This window comes from Microtus oregoni, unplaced genomic scaffold, assembly GCF_018167655.1.
Source record: "Microtus oregoni isolate MIOR12 unplaced genomic scaffold, Mior012 000063F_ref0000156, whole genome shotgun sequence".
Lineage (NCBI taxonomy): Eukaryota > Metazoa > Chordata > Mammalia > Rodentia > Cricetidae > Microtus > Microtus oregoni.
Window position 1 is genome coordinate 3544203 of NW_024543873.1, and position 24051 is coordinate 3568253.

Sequence of the window (24051 nt, forward strand, 5' to 3'; positions counted from 1 at the left end):
TGAGACACAGAATACATTCAATACACACTTACTGTTACTGTAATCACTGGGAAATTATTAGCCGATTGTTACACAGCTTGTGATAGTGAGACGATCTTAAACTTCTGATACTTAGACCAATATTTTTTGCCCTAGTCTATCCATTTCTTTCTCTGGGAACAGGTCATGTAAGTGTCATAGGCTTTTGAGAAATATTTAGGCTCATCCAGGGAGAAGATTCATAAAGAAATGTCTGACATAAGAAACCAATTCCTGATTCTGGAGTTGTGGCTCATTACTGTAGTCCCAGTATTTGGGAGGCTGAAGTTAAATGATCACAACAAAGCCATTCTGAGTTATATAGGGGCAAGAGAAACAGAGAGATAGAGACAGCAGACAGGCAGAAAGACAGAGAGATAGAGACAGCAGGCAGGCAGGCAGACAGGCAGGCAGGAAGAGAGGGGGGGGGAGATGGAGGGGGGGAGGGAGGGAGGGGGAGAGGGAGAGAGAGAGAATCTCTAAACCTAAATACCTAAACCTTAGAGCATTGTTATATTGTCTAATAAATAAATCACTGAGCAAATTTCTATCCTCGCTGGGCTTTTGTCTTCTGTTTGTTTTTTGCTTTGCCACAAATGATATAGTTATTCCTCATCTAGAGATAATGGTGGGAAGACCTTCAGAAAACATGTGAGATTCACAGAAAGATACTGAACTGGGCAATATATTTTTAAGTTAAAATAAAATAGAAGCATAAATACTACAAAGACTCAAGGAATGATGCATTTTTTAAGTTAAGTTATTTCACAAGAGTGAAAACTCACAGAAATTGTTGAGGATTGAGCTCAAAGCAAAACAAAGCTGAAGCAGAGCCACAATTTCATCCCTGTGTGCAGGCACAGCACTGACACAGCCCTGGAAGGGACATTAAATCCAGGCTGAGAGAGGCATAAAGTAGCTACCCCATCCACGTGCTAAAAATAATGGTTGAGTTACAGCTGCCTAAGCAAAAGATGATTTATTCTTTTCTGAAATTTACTGTGGGTTAATCAGAGTCCCAAAATGTTGGTTGTTTTAATATATGAAGAATATTAAAAATATTTCATGGCTTCCCCGAGGAGAATGCTAAATCCATGAATGCCTGGTGCAGGGCCCAAGAACTGGGGCCAGAAAGAAAAGGGAGATCCTGGTCCACCACGGAGGGTTCGTTGTGATAGATTTAGATGTAGTTACTATAAAAGGAACTTGTTGTGATACTGTGTGCTTATAACTTTGCTAAAGAAGGAAATCAAGTACTAAGTGTTTAGACCACAGTCATTGATAAGAGGCTGCACCAGTCTTACTTCATCACTGAATCTTGATCTTGCTAACTTAACTCTCCTCACAAGGAATCACATTTTGATACATGGGATATCTATGGCAAACACCTTGATTCCTTTTTCATTGGGAATATTTTTCACTTTTCCAGGGCATCAGGTACTGTTTATACAGCACTAGACATTGCAACAGGACAAGAGGTATGTGCTACCATTCTTTATTATTTTCCTTTGTGTTTGCCAAGTTTTCTTGTTGATGGCATGTGTGTTTAGTGTGTTGCACTAGATTACAATGAGAGTTTAAATCTGTTGGTATGCAAAATATTTGAAATATATAGTAATGATTGACCAAAGAAAAGATACATATTTGTATTTGTAGTAAATAATGAATTTGCATGTTACTTACATATATTTAATAATAATTTGTTCCTTATTTTAATGCTCATTCAGGTGGCCATAAAGCAAATGAACCTTCAACAGCAACCCAAAAAGGAATTAATTATTAATGAAATTCTTGTCATGAGGGAAAATAAGAACCCCAATATTGTTAATTATTTAGATAGGTAAGTATTTTCTCTTATTCATTATATATTTTCTTTCTAAGGTGTTATTTTCTTGTCAAATCATTTATTGTGAATTTATTACTTTGATAATCATCTGCAAATATTTCTGAAATGATACATAGTAATAAAGTAAATCTTTGTCTACCCATCAAACATTTGAAATTATGTTTTTGGACTTGCTTCTAAACAAAGCTAGTTTGTGTGATTTCCTTTTGAGGATGGTGGCTCTCTGTTACCAGGAAATGGACTAGTAGATCTAGGAGAAAACAATGGTGTTTTAATCATTTCATCAAATGTCTGTTTGGAGCCAGTATGGTCCCTGGGAGGCTGAGTAAAGAAAGCAGACAACAATAGCCCTGTTCTAATGGGTGCTTTATGATTAACTGACAGTGAGGCCTGAGGAATTGAGACTTTAACCTTAAACCTTTTTCCTAAAGCAGGTATTTAACTCCTCTTTCATCAGCTGGATTAAGCGTGTGTTACAAATAGGCACTTAAATGCTGTGCTAAGTCTTCTTTTGTGGTTACCCTCTGTCTCTTCCCGTTTCACTTGCTGTTTGCTTAGCATGGCTCCGTTGAGGTTTCTGATGGGAGGTGAAGGAACTAAGGCTAGATCCAACCTCCATGAGCTTAAGGGCTCACTGCCTGTGTTAGGTCAACAGACATGGATATGGTAGGGCAACAGACACTGAAGTTTCAAGCTTTGATCAATGTTTCCCGTGCACCCTTTCTGGCCCACCTGCAGCAGTATGACGTGAACTCGAGTTGTGCATCTACAGTTTTGTAAAACTTACATTCAGACTTTTTAAAGGGGCTAATTTCTGGCCTTTTGTCCATGACTAATGACAATAGAACCTGTGAAGTTTGAATTTGAAGAGATTTGCCAAGTAGGTCCCCAAAATACTGTAGTTTGAGCAGCGCAGAATAGGACTTTTTGCTTCATAGTGAGGTAGAGTTTTGTTTGTTTGTTTGATTTTTTAAAATATCCCTGCAGTTCAGGATGGCCCGGAACTTACACACATCCAAGGCTAACCTTGAGCTCCTAGACAACATACTTTATCCTCCCAAGCAGGTGTGATTACTGGTGAATGCCACCATACCAGGCTTAGTGGATTGCTTATTAAGGCTGAGTGAGTCACTGTGTTCACTCTTCTCTATAAGAAGATAGTAATAATTGATTTGAGTAATCTACTCTTTTCCTAAATTGGGAGGCTACCCAGTAACCTTAGTTCCTATATGTCAGCACTGGAGATTGTTCCTCAATAGTCACTTAAAGATAGTGGGCATAACACTATCGACTTTCATCCCAAATGAGACCTGAGTCTTTACCTCCTCAGTCCAAAGTCCAAGTATTTTTCTTTTCTTATTATAGCTACTTAGTGGGTGATGAGCTGTGGGTAGTCATGGAGTACTTGGCTGGCGGCTCTTTAACTGATGTGGTCACAGAAACCTGTATGGATGAAGGACAGATAGCAGCTGTCTGTAGAGAGGTAAGAAAAGAGAATATTTCTTGCTTGTGAGACCCATAAAATTTGTGAAAGCTTTCTTTCTGGATGTTCAGAATATTTCTAGCTTCAAAATAACAATAACGTATTTTCTCGGCTCAAAATACTGGAAAATGTATTTAAACTATAACTTAATATCATGCCCTTGCATCACCTTCTCCAGACCCTTATTTACATTAGTTGCTTTTCTGTGGCTCTTTAAGCTCTAACATGCTACTCAGAAGACACTTTATCTAAGCCCACACATAGTAGTGCCAGGGAACATGGCCAGTTGCTATGCTCACATGGGATTTCTTTTTGATTTGTGGGAATTTTTACAAGATAAATGCTGTGTTCCTCATGTTCAATGAGGTCCATAGAATACAAACTGCATTATATTTCCATTTATTTTCCAGAAAGCTATTTTTTTATTTTTAACACATATTTTGATTCTCTCCCTGTGTATGTGTGGTGTGTGTGTGTGTGTATGTGTGGGGTGTGTGTATGTGTGTGGGGAGTGGGTGTGGGTGTGTATGTATATGTGTGTGTGTGTATATGGTGTGTGTGTGTGTATGTGTGTGGGGTGTGTGTGTGTGTATGTGTGGGGTGTGTGTGGGGTATGTGTGTGTATGTGTATGGGGAGTGGGTGTGTGTGTATATGTGTGTGAGGTGTGTTTGTGTATATACTACGTGTGCATATGGAAATTAGAGAACAGCTTCTGGGACTCAGTTCTTTGCTTCCATCATGTGAGTCCTGGGATCTGAGCTCAAGTTACATACCTCGGTAGTCAGTGTGATCCGTCTCACGGGCTCTAAGAGGAATCTCAACACAGTCGTCCCTCACCCCACAAAGTAATTGCTTTACAGTATTCCCTGAATATTCCTTATATTGAACCTGAGGATCTGTCATCTATAAGGAGAGATGAATGTTTCTGCCTTTAGTTTCTCGCCACGTTGACGATGTTTTATTCCATTGTTTTGACCAATATTGTTTTTACAGCATACACCCTCCAATGGGGTCTAATCATCAAATTTTCCACAAAGTAAAATGAAAACTTGAAGACCAAACCAAGGATAGTGCAACCGAGCTAAACGATATTAATCTTTCAGCTAGTAGTATATTCTACCTGAACCTGTATTTTGTATCTTTTAATATTACAAGACAAAAGCATTTCCAAACAAGTACCTTTAGTTACTTTAGAACTGGAAGCCATCCTCAAACCTGTCCATCAGAAATAGCCCAAGAAAATTATTTCAATTTCACATTTTTGTTTCCCATGCTAGATCTACTGAATCAAAATTCACCATGTACACTGAGGCTTATAGAATCATCTAGAAATCTAAACCAAAGCATGATTATGCTAACTGGTCAACTGGACTATAACAGTAACTAGTACTGATTGTTGCATTATCCACTTCATTATTTATTCTATAATGAGATACATGAGCCCTCAAATACATAAAGCTAAGTATCATCATTGATGTAAATGGTAAGGCAGTTTGAAAATGGTGTTAAAGCATTCATTAATCTACTTCGTTTAATAACATCAAATCACAACCTTTCCAAAAAGAAAAAATCTTTGTGATATAATTAAAAATCTTTGTGATACAATTAGAACTTTTTTTTCTGATTCGATAGTGCCTCCAAGCTTTGGATTTCTTGCACTCAAACCAAGTGATCCATAGAGACATAAAGAGTGACAATATTCTTCTCGGGATGGATGGTTCTGTCAAACTGAGTACGTATTTTGATTCAGATATTTCAGAAAATATCAAGGAATTTCTACTTTCCAACTGTCTACCTTGAGAAGATAATGTTTTCTGAAAGTGATTTATTTGAAAGTAGTTAGAGCTTAATTTGAATTAAAGAACTTGTCTGATAGTCTGTTCCTATAGACTATGACCAGCTGTTTTTTGGAATTAATATTTCAGAATGTCTAGTAGTATCCAGAATGAATGGATAGCAAATAACTAACTAGAAAATGGAAAACTTCCTTAAATATATGTGAAGGTATTAGGAGGGAATGATATAGAATTCTACTAAAATGATATTCCTATTTGTCAATTGATTCAGACCCCTTTAAAATCAGTATTAGCTGAGGGATTGGGTCATGATCAAGATGTGAGCAAAGCATTGGCAAATGTTCATTTTCACATTTAAGGAAGGTTCGGCCACATGGGAAAATAAACTATTGCAAAAAATAATTATTTGGGCTCATTTTAATAGACTTTTCTTCTCTACAGCTGATTTTGGGTTCTGTGCTCAAATCACTCCTGAGCAAAGTAAACGAAGCACTATGGTGGGAACTCCCTACTGGATGGCACCTGAGGTGGTAACTCGGAAAGCTTATGGTCCAAAAGTTGATATCTGGTCTCTGGGGATCATGGCCATTGAAATGGTGGAAGGTGAACCTCCTTACCTTAATGAAAACCCACTCAGGGTAAGTCAGGAAAATTCAGGTACTTTCTGCCCCCCAAAAAAGGGGGGAAGAAAAAATACCATTTAATGATTCGCCAAATTCGTCAGAACTCGAACTTTCTTGGAACAAGCAACACAGAGACACTGAGTTACGATTTATAAATTCCTCTGACTTTAAAGTACCTTGTTCTCAGTCTCTCTAACAAAAGTCTTCAATATTATTTAATAGACAGCTTCCTACTATAAAACTGTAGAAAAGGATATGGGAAGAAAGGGTGTTTTTTTTGTTTTGTTTTTTGTTTTTGTTTTTGTTTTTGTTTTGTTTTTTTTTTTTTTTGGTTTTTTGAGACAGGGTTTCTCTGTGGCTTTGGAGCCTGTCCTGGAACTAGCTCTGTAGACCAGCCTGGTCTCGAACTCACAGAGATCTGCCTGCCTCTGCCTCCCGAGTGAGGCGTGCGCCACCATCGCCCAGCAAGAAAGGGTGTTTTATCATGTGCTCTTGTTTCATAATTACTTTAACAAAGTAAAACAATACATTTCCAGAAGCAGTTATCATTTTTAAGTTGAATTTTTTTCTTTGTTGTCAGTAATGATTCATTGAGCAAGAACAGCTTGGTTGACATTGAATGAGACAGAAATAGACATAGCTTCAGCCTGATAAAATCACAAACTTAATTAGAAGTTTGTCAAATAGAAGATGAACGGAAATTATTTGGGTTAGACAACTCGGTTTATACTACATAATTGGAGGGTTGATCCTCAAATGGTTCAGTTACCACTGAAAAGAAAAAATAAGTAAATAAAATCTTCCAACTCATACCCTAACCCCAATGGCTTTATTCAGATATGTGTAGTTGATCATTGGGTAAAGTCAAATACAAACGAAGCACTTGCTTATTGTAGATGTAAGTCAAAAGCTATTGAGTTATATATAACTTCACAGTAAACCAAAAGTCATATCTCATATGCATAAAGAACATGAGATTGTTGCTAAATGAATGTAAGCACAAATTCAAATCTGTTCTTAAAATTCACACACAACAGTTCTAAAGTCTGTGTCATTATTATGATGAGTCTAATACTGTGTTTTATCCTTTGTACACAAAACCCATTGCCCTTGATCATCAGTTAAGTGTATGCTCAATATGTTTGCAAATTCTATATTCAAACCAAATACATGTGGCTTTCTATACATGTCAAGAAATCTGTGAAGTAAATGTCTAATTGCTTTTGCAGTTGAAAATTGTTTTTTTTTTTTTTGAAATTGAGTGTCATGTTGCCAAAACAGAGGGAGAGGCCTCCTCTAATCCTCAATTATTTTGATTCCACCCTGGAACTTGGCTGCTGATCTGTCCCTACACGGATTAGAAAACAACAGATATGAGTGAATGCCTTCATGAATCCTGTGGGCTGTTACGCTTGTCTCACAAAACAATCTGGAAGTGAGCTGTGTGCATTGATTAGCTGCCTGCAGGGCTGAGTGGAAAAGAAGGGGCATTTTCCCACCACTTGTGGGTCAGCCCTCCATGTGTTTATCAAGTCCACCCCTGACCTGTTGGACAGTGCATCAGGATAACTACAAAGGTGTTTCTTTACTGTTTAACTACCTTCGCCCATTAAGAAACAGCGGTGGAAGAACACATCAGGTCTGTTGTTTCTATGAATTTCCTCCCTTAAGACTTTGAACTTTAGAGGCACTAAATGGATTACAGAAGGCTTTCTGCCGTCTGCTGAGTAACTTACAACCTGCAGAATTTAAGGATTGAATATGGCTATGAAAGGAAACTGGTCTCAGTAATGCATTTATTGCTCTCTTCTGTTCCTTAGTCATAATTTCTCTCTCTTTAGCTAGACTGCTAATTACTAGGAAAAAGGTAAACAAGTTTTAACCTCCATAGGCACCTTCTAGCCTGAGATTGGAACTCATAATTATAGCTTGTCTCTTAAAATCCATAGCCTTCTATCAAAACAAGTAATTGTAAATTAATAAACCACATAGTTCAGGAAGCCTCCATTAAGACTGTCACAAAAAGACCTGTCGGAAAGTCCACCTTGTTGAATTGCACTGACAAGGACTGACTAACCTTGTGCCCTATTCTCTTTACCTGATTGGCCTCTGGTTAATTAATCAGTCAGTCCATGTTGAGCCAGCCTGATTCTGAAGCTCTTTTCTTCTAGACACCAGAAATACTTTTAAGCTTCATTGTAACTCTTCTATCCTGACCTATCTGGCCTTATTTGGAACTTGAAAAGAGTATTCATTGAACCCAGGGGAAGACTGCAGACTGAAAGATACAGGGTGACACTATAGGGAGCTCACTTTTTCATTGATTCTGGGAACCTGACACAGTGTTGGGAAGTAGAAAACCATGCAACTTTAGGAGAGGCAGGAAAGAGCACTCACTTTTTTTCTTGAAAATTATCCCAATCTACCACAAGTTCACCATTTGTAGACTTTGAAACAGGTGAAAGTAAAGGGGGGAAAGGAGTTAAAATGATACTATACAGAGTGGCATGCACTTATGGGGGCAAAAACTCCCAGTGAAGTACTCAAGGTACTTAAGTATGTCCTGACTATGTAACTTAAATGCTCTGGACGTTTTGAAAAGTCACTGAAAACCCTTATAAACCTGTTTCCTTTCTGTGAATAAGGATAATATCCATCTTGCTGAATCTACATGAAAATTAGGTGAATGATATATGTAAATAATTTAGCTCCGTGTTTAATTCATTGTAGAAAATATATGTGTAAGTTTATAAACATGAACAGAAAAGAAACCAAAGGGAGAGAAGATATTTAAAGTTAATTTTGCTCATTCAATGGATTCACCGTGCCCCACCTATTACTCCATGGAGTGGAGGATTCTGTACAGTTTAATATAAATACCAGGAAAGGTCATATTAAACAGAACAGGTTCCAAGTGAAGTTTCAGGCTGTGCATTACAAAGTTGCTTGCATTTCTCGGTGGCTTGTGTTTTTGTTATGCTTGACTCAATTAAGCAAATTGTCTGCAATATTGACTGCTAATATATATTTGATACAAAAATCGACTGCTTCTTTTGGCCAGTAATAAAAATATTGAAATTTTTAAAATGTAAATAAATTGACCTAATTTGCTCATGAAATACTTTTAAAAGATCAGAGAGTTATTAGCTGTATTGATGTTGTGGTATTGGCAACTCTTCTAGAGACAGAGAGGAGACTGCCTTCTTATTGTCCTCCTCACTGTCCAGTGCCTTAAGTGTACAATTAACTTAATTGGCCTTGGACATGTTGTTCTGTCACCCATGAACAATGTTATGCAGTCTCTAACAAATAAGTGCCTCATTCTTTCTGTTTGCCAAAGTAACTGGGACTTAAACCAAATCCATCTTTCTCTTTGAATATGCACATCAAACACTGATCTTTTTTTGTTGATACCACTTTTCTGCTAATGGATGATACATTTTGTTAAAAGTTGTGATCATAAAGACCTGATTCTAATGAGATAGTTATTTCTATCTACCAAACCAAACTTTCATTTGTTTTCCTAAATCAACACAAAGAGAGTATCTTTCTTTTAAAAATTATGTTTACCCTCACACATAGTAAGTTTGTTCTTATCAAGCTGTGATGAATTTTGGTTCTCGTGAAGTGTCTCTGTGATGTCCACTTGAAGTCCATACAGAACCTGTTATAATCCCATTTTATGTTTTTATGTGTCACTTTCTAGCCCCCTTTAAGTGTTTGCTTTATGCCTTTGTTTTAAGCATTAGTGGGGCTGTATCAAACACTGATCCACTGGAATACACTTACTGCTTCCAGTGCCCAAAGCAGCCTGTGGTATAGTGTGTGAACCACACACCCTACTTGTGTTTCTCGTGCTTTTACATCGGAGTCCTCTGTGGAGATTAAAAGCTAATAACATTGGATTCTATCCCTTAGGAAAAACTGGAAACTAGAACTAGGCCAAAAGTGAATCTATATGGCAAGACCTTAGTAGAGCACTGTTTACAGTAAGAAGCATTCCTTCATCTCTGTTTGAGCACAGTTGCTTAACCAGGAAAACACATTCTGCTCATACTGTCCATTTCATTTAAGAAATCATAAATAAGAGCATCAAAGCCTAGTTGAAATATTGTTCACTTATGCTCGTTTTCAGACTTAGCACTGTAGAAGGAGCGGCGGGCCGCTTCCCGCCTCCTAGCTCCCGGCCACTGGCTAGCTTTACCCAAAATAATTACACGGAAACTGTATTCTTTTAAACACTGCCTGGCCCATTAGTTCCACCCTCTTATTGGCTAACTCTCACATCTTGATTAACCCATTTCTATTAATGTATGTAGCATCACGAGGTGGTAGCTTACTGGGAAGATTCTAACCACCATCTGTCTTGGGTAGGAGAAACATGGCGACTTTCTGACTCAGCTTCTTTCTCCCAGCATTCTGTTCAGTCTACTCCGCCTACCTAATTTTCTGTCCTATTAAAGGCCAAGGCAGTTTCTTTATTAACCAATGAAAGTAACAGATAGACAAATGACCCTCCTCCATCATAGCACTATATATATTAGCTTCTTTTCTGGTGCTGTGATAAAAAATACCTCGACAAGAGCAATGTAAGGCAGAAAATGTTTAAATTCAGAATCTCAGGTTACAGTCTATCATTATGGGGAAGTCAACAGACAGTAGAAACTTGAAGTGTCCAGTTTCAATATATCTACAGTCAAGATTAAAGGAGAGTGAATTAATAACTATATGCTTGTGTTCAGCTAGCTTTTCTCATTCTTCTACAATACGGTGGGCAGGTCTTTAAGCACCAGTTAATGGAATAAAGAAAATCCATGCACAGAGGTCAACCAAATCTAGACAACCCCTCATTGAGACTCTTCCCAGGTGCTTCTGGATTATACCAAGTTAGCAGTTCAAACTATCACATTATCAAAAAGGAGCAATATTAGTAAAGTATACATCTCCATGATATAACTTTCTTGAATGAATTTTTGTCTTCTCCAGTTTCTCACTCTTCCTTGACTTCCTGGATCATTCTCCTTTCCTACTGCTTTATGTTTTTAAATCTATATTGCTATCCTAACTCCCACTTTCAAATGTCCCATAGTTCCAAACCTTGAGTACTGCTAAGGTCTTGTAGGATTACATCATGAATGCAAGTTTCCTGCTACACGTTTCTTCACAAGAGATTAGAATGGGTCACATGGGTCGTTAGAGTCGTCTGGTATTTATTTTATGGCACTGGCCAATGCTTTCTGCTTGGGAAAAGGTATTCCAAAGCTAACCTAACACCTAATCAGTCAGTTCTAATTAATTATATTTTATTATAAACCTATAAGGGAAGATATCCCTAAGTTCTTTTAAAATGGCTCCTAAGGATTAAGCAGGAGCGCAACAGCTCCTCATAATTGGGAAATAGGTGAGAATTTGTATGTGAGATAATATGGAGGTAAATTAGACTGCAGTGCTATATTGCACTATAGTGTGAAGGTGACACAAAGCATGGCATATAGTGTATGCATATATACTAAACTTTTGCAGGCTGGACTCTATTAACCCTTTTAGAAAAATGAAGAATGTCAGAGCCTCTCATGAAATCCATAAACACACCAGAGTAGCATGTAACTACTGGCTTTTAACCTCTCAAGTCCCAGGTCAACTAAACCACAATGTGTCAACTTGCCCATTGCCAAATCTTGCTCATAAAGCACTAAGTAGAAAATTCTAAAATGAGAAAGGAATCGGGACAGCAGGAGGTTGTAGGTACCAACCAGAATACAAGATGACTATATAAACTCCCAGTATGCATGCACACGTGTACACACACACACACACACAACACACCTCTCTCTTCCAGTTATGTATGTGTCCTTTGTTCTCCTTTTCCAAACTAGTAGACAATGATTGACCACAAAGAGGTCCATTTTCTTTGTACAAGGAAAAATAGAATGAAGTATGTCAGGTGTTCAAAAACAGTATGCCCCATTTCATGCCTTCCCTTGTCTGCCTCTGCCCAAAGACTGTAAAAAACAAAAGAGGTGTCATGCACCAGTTAAGAGAATGGAGTCTGAATGCATACCTGAATTCAACTATTGATTTCTACATTATTAGAAGCGTGACACTGGGCAAGTTGTTATTTTTATCCCCACAGGACAGATGCTTTGCCTGTCACTTGAGGATCATAATAGCCTATCTCAGGAAGTTGTCATGTGAAATATATGAGACAACATTAATTAGTAATTCAACTTTATGTAATCATTCTTGCTATGAACATATGTGCACTGATGTTGGCATTTAGACTAGTAAACCTCTTATTACTCTTATTACATAATGATATTGTACACTCAGTAGATTTTGTGTGGACTCATTTGGAAACCCTCTCAATATGTATAACATAATTTCCATGGGAAATTGGACTATGAATCCCAAATGCTCAGCTTATGAAAAGATTTCTCAACCATACCTTATCTGCTTTGTAAATTGTTTCATTATATTGCTGCTGATACTTCTTATACTTGCAAACATATTTCCCAGAAAGTCTCCTGGCTTATTTTTCAATGACTTAACGTAAACTTTATAAACTGTTATAATGAATTGAAGTCACAAACTAAAGCTTTTTAATTAAATAGTCCTATTTCAGCACTGACTTAATGAAAATTTATGGGTTACATATGGATTGTCTTGAGACTTCTTTCGAGAAATGTGGTAACTTCCACAGTGAGGGCTTTGATCTTTCTCAACTGAGGAAATTGCCAATAAGGTAAATTCAATTATTCCTCCAATTAGGCACACTGGTTTTCTCTTAGTACTTGGGTAAACTCAGTTGCACATAGGGGTAGTGAAAACTTTAATGGTTGTATGTTATTGTCAAGATAGTTACCATTGGGATGTCTTCAATACTAGAAAATTTTATTTATGTTTATACAGTGGAAAATAGCTACCATTTTAATTTTGCCAATCATATTTCTAATATAAATGCAATCTATAAACCATGGTTCTGTCTTGCCTCGCTAAATGTATCGGATCTTATGATCCAATATGCTCTTGTATTAGGACCTTCCCTGGTCAGCCTCAGCTACGGAGGAGAAATTTTTGAAACTGCAAAAGTTTTGCAACACAATTTTTTCAAGATCCCTTTCATCTCTGGGTTTTTCTGAATGAAACACATTGTGTTCAGCTTGGTGTGGATCTCCCTCCCTTTGATAGGATGTCTTTAAATGCACCACGCATAGAGCTCTCTTATTTTTCCCCTTGTGATTAGTGGTAGTCAATGTGATCACACTTTTTTATCAACTCTAAAACTGTGTTTTTCATTTTTTGTTTTTATCTTCTTATAATTTAACAGAGTACTTAATGTTCTAAACTTTAATATTTTGTGTATCAATTTGTTATATTCCCAGAGTAGCTAAATTCATAAACTTTGACATTTATTATACAACAATATATCTTTTTAAATATCTATTTTTAGCAAATGAGTACAAAATTCAGAGATGATCATAGATGGTATAGTTTCTCCTTTCCTTGGGTTCACAGTCCTGGAGTAATGACAGATCTGTATTTAATCAGTACAACCAAATGCATTGTAAAAATAGACTTGTGGACTCTTGAAGCTCAGAGGAGGGGGAGGCAACTATCCTCATTGTTTCAGATTCAGGGAAACATGGTCTTTGATGCTAAAGCACAAAACAGTCCTCTGAAAACTGGGGTGGTTGAACACTGCATCTACCTGAGAGAGATGCCAAAGACTGATGAGGAGATACCATTTATGTTTGTTCCCCAAAGTCAAGTAACAGTTTACCATATACAAGGAGATGAAGAAAGAAGAAGAGGAAACTGAGAAAGAGTGTTTCCTATTCAGGATTAAGCAACAAATTGGTGTAACTAATATGTGAGCTTTGGTTAGTATGTATGGGTGGGAGAGGGAAGAGAAAGTCATTAGAGTGAGAATAGAACAGACAAAAGCTGACGAAGGAAGAAGAAAGCAAATATGCCATATATCATGCCTATCCTTATGTGTCTTGTGGACCAGTGGTATATTTATATTTATATAAACAAGTATATTTATCCCCTTGTTCCAATGAAGTGTTGTTTAGAATGATAAATAGGAAGAAAAGCAAAACTCCTTTGACCAATCATTGTACATGTGAATATAGGATCCTAAAATCTCTACTATTCCTCTTCACTTTCTCCTTTCTCTCTCAAATGCTCTTGGGGAGGAATCTGGGGCAACACCATTTAAAGCCTGCATCTTTGGACAATAGGAGGCCACTAAGAACTTTTAAAAAGATAAATGAGTGACAAGATAAAAAATGAGGGAAGATAGAAATTTTAAGGGGAGGGGGTGGGCTTAAGAACAAAAAGGTTCAAATAAGGAAAATCAATTAGGACAGTATTAAAGCTGTCTGAGAATAGTCCTGATCCTAAGCAAAGATAATGGTGATAGAAGGAAGTAGAGGACTGTGGAAGCCATAGCTAAATGCTGCATTGGTAGAACCTAGGAAAATAGCTGTTGAAAGTTGTGAGGTCAGGGTGTGAGGCAAGAGATCACAGAGATGATCCCATTCTTTCTTGCTTACACTAGAAGCAGCTAAGTAGCCACAAAATTCTCTTGTCCAGTTTCTAATAACCAACTCATTTTCCTTGAATTTTCAGTGACTCTTTAAAAGTGGCACATGAGCACTCACGTGCAGATTTATTTTCCCCAGTCAGCTTCAGCTGAGACTTGCCTTTGCTGGTAAACCCTTTCTTGTTGTCATTGTTGTGTTGGCTACAACTGTATTTGTGTCTCATTAGCAAGGCAGAGGGCAGCAATTTTCATTTCTATGAAGACAGCCCCCAGCTCATGCACAGGATGTGTTCCAAAAGTTCCTTTTTAAGTTAATTATTGGGAACCTAGAGTGCATTTCCACATAGAAACAGCCTTATACATAGTGATTAGGCTCCCAGGCTAGTCCACAAAGGCCAGCTTAGTTCATAATGTAACTGAGTGTATGGATTTTGACAAGGGAAATTAGGTAGAAATAATACTGTTGCAAATAAAATAAAACAATAATTTGAAAAGAAGTAGTTTGAGAGTTTTGTTTTCCTTGAAGGACAGTTCTTGATGAACATGACATTTAATCCTAAGAGGACAAAGTACAATAGATGAAAATTGGATGCTGCAGCTTTTAAAATGCATTTTAAGTAATGTTTCTGGGTAGGGAGTTAAAATGATAATAATAATCAGTATTGTGTCCCTTGTAGAAAAAATTGAAAGTTGAAAAATATATTTTAAAAACTAAATCACCAGTAATTGTAATGCCAGAGAGAGCTACTTTTAACAAATGTCTATCTTCACTTTTTTCTTAGTATATGCAATTTTATAGGGCATGTTCACTGTACAAGGTGATAACTTTCAGAAGGGCATTTTGATTCATGTGCTAGTATGTACTTGCGTAATTCTGACCCTCATTCATCTATCCTGTTCCCCACGACTCATTCCCTTCCTTTTCCTCAATGGTTCCTCTTCTACTTTCTTGTCATTGGAAATCTAGATTTTACTTATAAAAAGAAGCATAATGTTTGTCTTTCTAGGTTTGGCTTATCTTATCTCCTTTACTTCCATCCATTTTCCTAGGAATGATATTATTGTTGTCTCTTACATCGCCTTCCATAGTATTCAAGCAATAGTAGTTAAGGTACATCCAACATGAAGAACTTCTGCTACAGTGGCAACTAGTATTGTTAGTGAACCAGGCTCAGAGTTGACTGCTAAACTATAAATCAATACAACCTGTGCTCAGTCCCACCTTTCAACAGAAACCATGTCCACATTATTCTCTAAAATGGACTTTTTGAAAACATATAGAATAAATAAGAAGAAAACTGATTTATACCTGTGATTTTACTATGTGTGTGCTGAGTATATTTAAATACTTTTTTTCTTTTTAGGCCTTATATCTGATAGCAACTAATGGAACCCCAGAACTCCAGAATCCCGAGAGACTGTCAGCTGTATTCCGTGACTTCTTAAATCGCTGTCTCGAGATGGATGTGGATAGACGAGGATCTGCCAAGGAGCTTTTGCAGGTGAAAATAAAGTAGGGCAATTACAAATGGAGAGTTGGGTTGCTGTGTTGAGCTTGTCCATGTCAATGTGAGACAGGAAGAGAGCTCTGTTGAGAGACAAGTATTGAGAGTTAGGTTACACATAAGCATAGACATGCATTTATTACATGGCTCATTGATCATGTTGTCTTGCCGTTTCTCAGAAGAATTTGCATTTTAATCTATAATTCTGTTTTGTTCTTCCTGAAATCTTACTCTGCAAGGAAAAAAAAACCAACTGTGCCTTTCTGGTATTGCTAGAATTTTTTCCTAAGCTTCATTTGTGCCTCTGGATGGTGTATGCAGGTTCTCTTGGCCAGAGGTAATTTTCTACATAACTATGCAATAATTTCCCTAATATTTGCCACTCTCATAGTTTACTGGGCAAATCCCTTTTGCATGTGATGCCAAATGGCAGACACCAGCTTGCCTGGATGAGTACCAACCAGTGGAGTGTGCCTCTGTATCCATTTGTCCTTCTCGTGGCTCTCAGGACCAATTTATATGATGATAACTGGGGCCTTTCACCTCCCAAACTCTTATGTATAAAGTCTCATTCAGATATTACAAATATGTGTGGGAGTTGTTGTCCTATTTTGCAGATGTGGAAATAAAGGCTCACACAAGTCTTGGATGGCAAAAGAGCTCTAATTTGAGCCTAGAATTGCCCAGTTTTCCACCATATATGAAATGAAAACTCATGTAGATTTTGAAAAGATGTATTTATTTGACAAAGCAGCACATATGCAGGATTGCACAAACAATTTTACCGCTAGGGACCTTTCTTTCAGGACGAATAAAAACAACTGCTTGCTTTCTCTGTGACTTGGATACATAAGGCTAAACAAAAGATGCAATATTGGTGTGCAGAATGCTAACCATAGATTCACGGTGTTTTTGCCTACTTCCTAATATGGAAAATTCTGTTCCAATTGCTTCTAACGTCCTTCGAGAAACAAGGACCCACATCTGGGGGAAAGATTCTTGACCCCTCTGCACAGGTACCTTATTTAGAGGTACTGGAAAGGATGCACCATTGCAACACCCCTTTCCTGTAATTTTAACAATTATTCAATGCTTTTTGATCATATTCACCTGCACTACACACTGATATCTTTCTGTCTCCATTCTCCAAAACTTCACATATTCATGTTCTCAGTTTTTGCAGACCTACTGGGAGCAATTGGTGCTGCCCGGATATGCCACCCACTGGGTCATGTTCAGCCTACTAAGAGTCTCATTCTTAAAGGCCAGATCATCATAGGGTCATAAAATATCAAATCTGTAATGATGCTTTGTTAATCTTCTAATGAGTTCCCACATCATAGATGCAAAACATGAACTTGTAAATGCTTCAATTCCACTTCTTTTTAAACCTGTCACCACATATATATCCCTGTACTGATATATCTCAAACCATTTTTCCAAGGATGACAAAGATACAGGATCATGAATGTAACCACACAGATAAACAGAGCATATAGTCAATTATCTTTCATTGTTCTGACTCCAAAGCTCCTGTAACCTATGTCACACAAAAAGACTTTGTTGTAGAACTTTTACTATATCTTTCAAAACGTTGAATTAAAAATGACCAACAAACATTTTAGAGCAGAGGTTCTCAACCTGTGGGTCACAATATGAAGATATTCTGCATACTGAATATTTACAATAGGATTCATAACAGAAGCAAAATTTCAATTATGAAATAGTAATGAAAATAATTTTATGGTAGGGGGTGTCCCACAACATGAAGAACTGTATTAAAGGGCCGCAGCACTAGGAAGGTTGAGAAGCACTGCCCTAGTGGAAATGTCCAGCAGACAATGGAAAAGTAGGACAGAAGGGCAGGGAAGACAGCAGGGAAAGTTGTAATGGAATACCTTTATAATGTTGGGTTGACAATGCGACAAAAAATGAGATCGATAAGAAATGAAGTAGCAAAAGAAGCTAATGAAAGCTGTGTTATAGTGAGTGAGAGGCAGGGAGGTAAAGGATGCAAAGAAGATAATCAGAAGGCCCCTGCCTGGAAAAAACCCACACTAGGGGAAGACCTGCAGTAGTAGAATGTCACAGTCCTGCAAAGAAACAAATGTTCGAAAGAAGGAAGAGAGATTGGCTTGCATCAGCTCTTGTAGACGAGCCAAGAGAAGTGGTGGAGACACAGCTATTAAGTTTGGCAACTAGGGAGCCAAGGGTTTCAGAGTAAAATTGATTTTGATGTTCAGTTGAAGCTACTTTTTCAAGCCTGAGAGCAGCTCCAGCACCATTCATCAGCTTTAGAAATGTAGAGTCTGGCCATTACTGAGTGAAATTTTCCAAGCTCCATGCTGAAGAGTTTCTAGCTGTGCCAAGTAAGTTTCCATAAGATTTCGTGACATCGAAAGACAAAAAAAAATCTTGGACAAAAGTTGGCAGGGATTTTAAAAATAAAATAGTGTCCCAGTGAGTTCTCAAAACACTTTTCAGTGGAAAAAAAGGGGGAGATAATTGAAGATGTAGAACTACCCTCACACAATGGCTCTCAACCTGTGGGTTGTGACCCCTTTTGGGGGTCAGATATCAGATATTTACATAATGATTCATAACAGTAGCAAAATTACAGTAGCAACAAAATAATTTTGTGATTTGAGCTCAGCACAACATGTATTAAAGGGCTGCAGAATTAGGAAGGATGACAGCTCCTGCACTAGTGAGAAAGGAGAATCCTAGTAATTCCTCTTTTTTCATTCCTTTTACAGCATCCATTTTTAAAATTAGCCAAGCCTCTCTCCAGCCTCACTCCTCTGATTATCGCTGCAAAGGAAGCAATTAAGAACAGTAGCCGTTAGAACTGTGAGCCTTAGCCCTCACCGTCTCCCTGATGAGTAAGACTGAACTAAGATTCTGCTGCAGGAAACACGGAAGAAAAGACAGTCAAATGGGGTGGGGGTTCTTTAACTTTCAAGTAAATAGAAACTTCTTATAAGCCTTTTTCCTACTCTCTCAGACTATGTAATTTATTTGTAATCTTGAACTGCTGCCCACACAGGGCAGCAATGTTGAAGTGGCCCTTAAGTGGCCACTTCCCACCGTGAAGCAAAAGAGCCAGTAGTGAATCCCCTCATTTTGTGCATTTACTTTGAAGAAAAAGATTTCTCAAAGATGCACACTCCCTCTTCATAGTGTTGTCTCTGTTTTTAAGTTAGACAGTAGTCCCTCTTACATCGAACCTCTTTCACAACTCCTTACCCAATGTGATGTTTTTTCACTTGCATTGTCATTAGATGTTCAGAAGAAATAAAAGATGTCAACATTTTTTTTAAAAAAAAGAAAAAAAACGAAACAAAAAGCAAAACAAAACAAAAATGAAAAAAAATCGAACAAGAGCTGTGTGAAGCTGTGGACGTCCATGCCCTAATAGAGTCTCAATTTTTTATTCTTCTGTAGTGGTGGCTTGGTTTGTGTACCTATTTTTCTGCATATGTATTGGAAAAGGTTTCCTTTAAGACATTTTCCAAAAGCAGAGAAGAATCTGAGTGTTCAGGATGAGCTTGTAAAAAATGTGTCTAAGCAGAGCTCTACTTGTGAGATCCTGTCACATTTTACCAGGATGCTTCTAGTAGTGGAATTGTTGTGTAAAGCAGTTTGTTGGCCTGTGATAACAGAAAAGTGACACACCCTGAAACTGTGGCGGTGCTTCCAGGTGAGTCCAGGTCTGAAACCTAGGATATCCAGATAGGGGAAACCTTACTTACACAAAGATGGAACTTTCTCTGAGAGCCAAAAGGAAGACACAGAATTCCTTGGACAATACGTAAGCAAAGATAATAGTGAATTTAATTCTCTCTTGTGCTCCTGTAACATAAACATTGTACAATAAGCACACTGTGAGGAAATAGATTCATTAGTCAACATTCTTCATGATAAAAATTATTCATATTGACAATGTGTAACACTTAAGAATTTTTTAAAATCAAGAGATTGGAGATACAGTATTCATCTCTGTAAGAAATGGGAAGTCGGTGAAAGCAACTTCCCAGTCACCACACCTCAAAATACTTGCTGTTTCCCCTCGGTATCTCCAACCTCTTTGTCAGGATATGGTGTGTTCTATTTAGTTATTTGGGCTTTTGTCCTTTTAAAGCCTGTTCATAAAGACGTTAAAAGCTCACCAAGACAATTATTTTGATCTGTATTTGTATCTCCGAAGAACTATCAGTCCAATGGAATTCCTTTTGTGGCTTGAGGAAAATCCTAAAGTCTACTTTATTTCATTATATATATATATATATATACACACATATATTTATTAAAATTTGTAAGTTGATATTTTTAATATTCTGGGAGTAGAACAACATCTAGAAGGTGTCTATATAGAAAAGGATATGCTTCTCTTCTGAGTGTATAGTCAGTTTCATGAATTCAAGAAATTTTGCTTCATTAGGCCTTTGAAAAGCCAGCAACCTACGCTATACAGCATTTCTTCATTTGTAGAGATAGAGAATCTGAATAGAGTTTATATACATTCAGCAAGAGGGGAAAGAGCTCAATGGCATATGCCTTTCTCCTCTGTGAGGTACATCTGCCCATTTAACCATCCATCCATCCATTCCTTTAAATGAAAGTACTGTCTCTAGAGTTTCTGCTGACCATGTAGTGCATATGTTTATGTTGAGAAGATACCACTGGTGGATTCCCTATTTTCCTACGTTATAAAATTAGGGTGGGGTTTGACCCTCCCCTGAAAATATTTACCATGAAATAAAAGACAAATATGAAAAGAAAATTAAATGATTATATTAATTTCCTGTTTATTTTGCAAAGAGGTATCTTAACCTAAAATATTTAAATGTCACACCTCTCTAGTGAGAGAAAAAGAACCTTAATTTTTACTTTACCTTACTTTAAATTAAGGATTTTTTCCCACTTGTAATGCCAGGGAATTCCACAAGATACTTGGGATGCAAATACAGTTCAATTGATGGCTATGCTCTGCTAATAGAGCTCAAACCCTGGTTGGGAAGTCCAAGACAACAATTAACATCCTTTGCATGTTGTAAAGGCCTTTGTTGTTGTTGTTGTTGTTGTCGTTGTTGCTGTTGCTGATTATTATTATTGTTGTTGTTGTTATTTTAAAAACCCTGGAGCAGTGATCCTTCAGATCACTGTCGGCAGAGAAATGGCTGTTTATATTTATGCTCTCTGTTCAGCATATTAGCAGGGAGGGGCTAGGTACCTATTTACCATCACTTTGTACAAAGATTTAACAATATGTTCCAGTAGACATTACTTGTACAAAATTATATCTATGTACATGTTCTAATTAGAGCAGCCTCTAAAGTCTCTTCCCTGTGTTGACATGTTACATATATTTCTAATAAGTATTAGAGAGGAACTGCTTCTCATGCCAAAATGATGCTGAAGGGTCCATATTTGGGATACTTGAACAACTAGACCTCCAGATGGTTAATAGTTGAGTCCCTTTCCTTTATTTTGTTTTGAGCTCATTTTAATCCAGGTGAGTATATCCAGTTCTTTAACGTTGCCAGTGTGCCCTGAGACATTTGTAGGCACATTTTCGAATGTTGATTCAAAAGTCCTGAGATAGGAATAGGGCAGTGGGAAAGTCAGGGAAGGGTGAGAAGCACAGTAAAGATTATTTATTTAAGAAAGAATAGAACATTAATATTGTAGCAAAGATCTGGTTCGTTGTCATAATCCCATGAAGATTTGGGGGTGACACAATCCCTCTAAATTAGTCACCATTTTGGGAAATGACTTCGTTCTTGATGATCTTGTCTATGTGTCCTTGTAAATATTTGTGCGTCCATACTCCATTTTGGCTACTGGATGGCCAAGTCACATGAAAAGATTTAAATCAAGTATTTATTCTTTAATTGTGTTATTCAGGTTTCTTTCAGGCTTGTGAATTGCACCTACAGTGTTTCAGTTTAACCACCTAACCCTCACGTATATCTCTCTTGTGAAGCACATTCCATTGCTAAAAGAAAAAGAAATATAGATTGCTTCCTGTTTTCTGTATATCTGTTTTTGATAGTTTGAGATGTTTGTCAATAATGGATATTTCTCACCTCAAAGATTGTGTAAATATATTAATTTCCTCAATGGGTCATTTATTTCTAATGAGGCTGCCAGTTCTCAGAGAGAGTCTATGATATCACTTTTAAATAACACAAACAGACATTACACCTATGTAAAAAGAGGTGTGCGTATGGATAAAGTCTGGGAACACAGATAATTGAAATCGGTTGTGTTAGGGTGGTGGGATTACGTGAAAACTTTTCTTTCAGAAAGTTACTTTCTTTGATATTATTATATTATTAATTTAAAAAATAAACAACAGAAAGAGAACTATAGAAACATAGAAGAGATGCCAGGAGCAATTGCCTTCTGGCCAGAGCCCAGAGCATGCAGGGCACAGATATTTCCTAGTTACAATTATTCTGTAGGCTTTATACTTGCCTAGGTACTGAGGTTGGCACATGCTCAGGTATGGCACATGCTTTCTTATGAGCTAAGGAGATGTCACTGCTAGAACTCCAAATGTATTTTTCTGCTATAAATCAAGCTTCCTTCAGCTTTGGTATGGCATCCAGGTGTCTATTTTGTTTGCCTTAGATTGAAGAGCTGACAACTTGATTAGCCCCTTTGACAATATTTGTTTCCGGTGCCTCCTTTCTCGATTGTCTTAAAAGATTTCCAAAGTCAATTTTGGAAGAACAGAAGGATAAAATAGCTAGTTCCCACAATTTTCTTGCATAACAAGATCTAAAGTTCTTTTTTAATGGCCATAGGCAAATCCCATTGGTTTCGATAGAAATTACCATATACAATTAAACCTAACTTCAAGTTTCTTAAGAGAAATAGGATTGCCTGTCAGCATTCAGTTCCAGTCCTGTTAGTTTTGGCTTGAGGTGGTCTCCTTGCCCTCTTGTGCTGCAGAATTATAGCTTGTACTTAGCAATTGTGGTTTTGTCAGAAAAAGAGAGACCAACCATCAAAAGAGAAGAAATTCCTTCTAACTCACCAAAGAAATTTAGACTTTATTAATGTATGTCATACTGTGGTAATCAAAAGCAGGCCCAAACCCCAGAATCTCACAGACTTTTACTTAGTTATTCACAATATGTCTGGAAGTTGTAACCTTGCTATCCTGGTTGAATCTCATCCTTTTCTGAGCTTATTGCAGTTAATATTCACTTAAACAAATGAAGGGTGTGTGGTATAAACATCTCCCAGTCTTGGAAGAAGAAGCCTGAAATTCAGCATTTGTAAACCGACAGTCTAATGGGCCTGGGATTTGGAATAACCTTAACACACAATACTGAACATATATTTGCATGTGGATTGGAAAGGGAATAAATAGGCCCTTGGAAATAAGGGAAATGTTTCTCTTATGAAAGAGTTTTTTCATAAAAGACATTTTTACTCTAGTTTTTGGTTGTTTAGCTTTTAGTTTTATCATTGCTTTTCTGCTTCACACTCCTTTAGTGATCAAATACATTGAACCCAACTTCTCATGCCTGGGAATGTCTGTTTATCATTAAACAGTATCTAACTGAATCTGCAAATGTGGGAATCGAGATGTCATCACGTGCACACCTCTGACTAGAAATACACTATCAACTTGTAGCATGTACTGCCACTTAATATCATTGAACTTGAAAGGTGAACTTACAGAGTCTAACTAGTGCCATCAGTGTCTCCACGGAAAGCTGCCATCGGGTGAATGCTGTCCTATAATACCAACAGGATGGCTAGGACTGTGGTCACCTGATTCAGAACCAAGGAAAGGATTGACAGCAATGCTAGAAAATGAGTTAGATGAAGTAGAAGGAGCCCTGCTCGGGAAAGAGACATAGATGTTGACATGGGCATTCTGCCTAACTTGCTCTGTGACCTCAAACAAATCACGTAGCTTTCTATTTACTCATCTATAAAATAAGGGTGTTAAATTAACTGCTCTTCAAGGTCTTTCCAAAAGCTCTGACATTGTGTGGGGTAACAGTTTGCCTTGCAAATTTAGCCTGCCAAGGCGATGGCAAATATCACAAGCTTGAGCCTGGATCTCTTATGTTGCAGTTACATAGAACTATGTGAGATGGAAAAACTCAAGTAAATGAAGTTAACAGCACCAGAGAATGCTGATCAAACTCATGGAAACCTTCCAATTTCTTCACAATAGTTTTGTTTTTATTTTATTGTGTTTTTTC

The 24051-nt window shown here is 37.4% G+C and overlaps 1 protein-coding gene across 1 annotated transcript in view; it reads left to right on the plus strand.

Annotated features, from left to right (window-relative positions):
• LOC121439805 (serine/threonine-protein kinase PAK 3-like) overlaps nt 1-19130 on the plus strand; it is a 109876-nt gene extending 90746 nt beyond the window's left edge. The window contains exons 12-18 of the mRNA XM_041640428.1: nt 1448-1496; nt 1746-1858; nt 3230-3347; nt 4981-5080; nt 5586-5782; nt 15680-15817; nt 18577-19130. Of these exons, the coding sequence (XP_041496362.1) occupies nt 1448-1496; nt 1746-1858; nt 3230-3347; nt 4981-5080; nt 5586-5782; nt 15680-15817; nt 18577-18666 (805 nt within the window). The 3' untranslated portion in view covers nt 18667-19130. The remainder of the gene's footprint in view (nt 1-1447; nt 1497-1745; nt 1859-3229; nt 3348-4980; nt 5081-5585; nt 5783-15679; nt 15818-18576) is intronic.
• The last annotated feature ends 4921 nt before the right edge of the window (nt 19131-24051 follow it).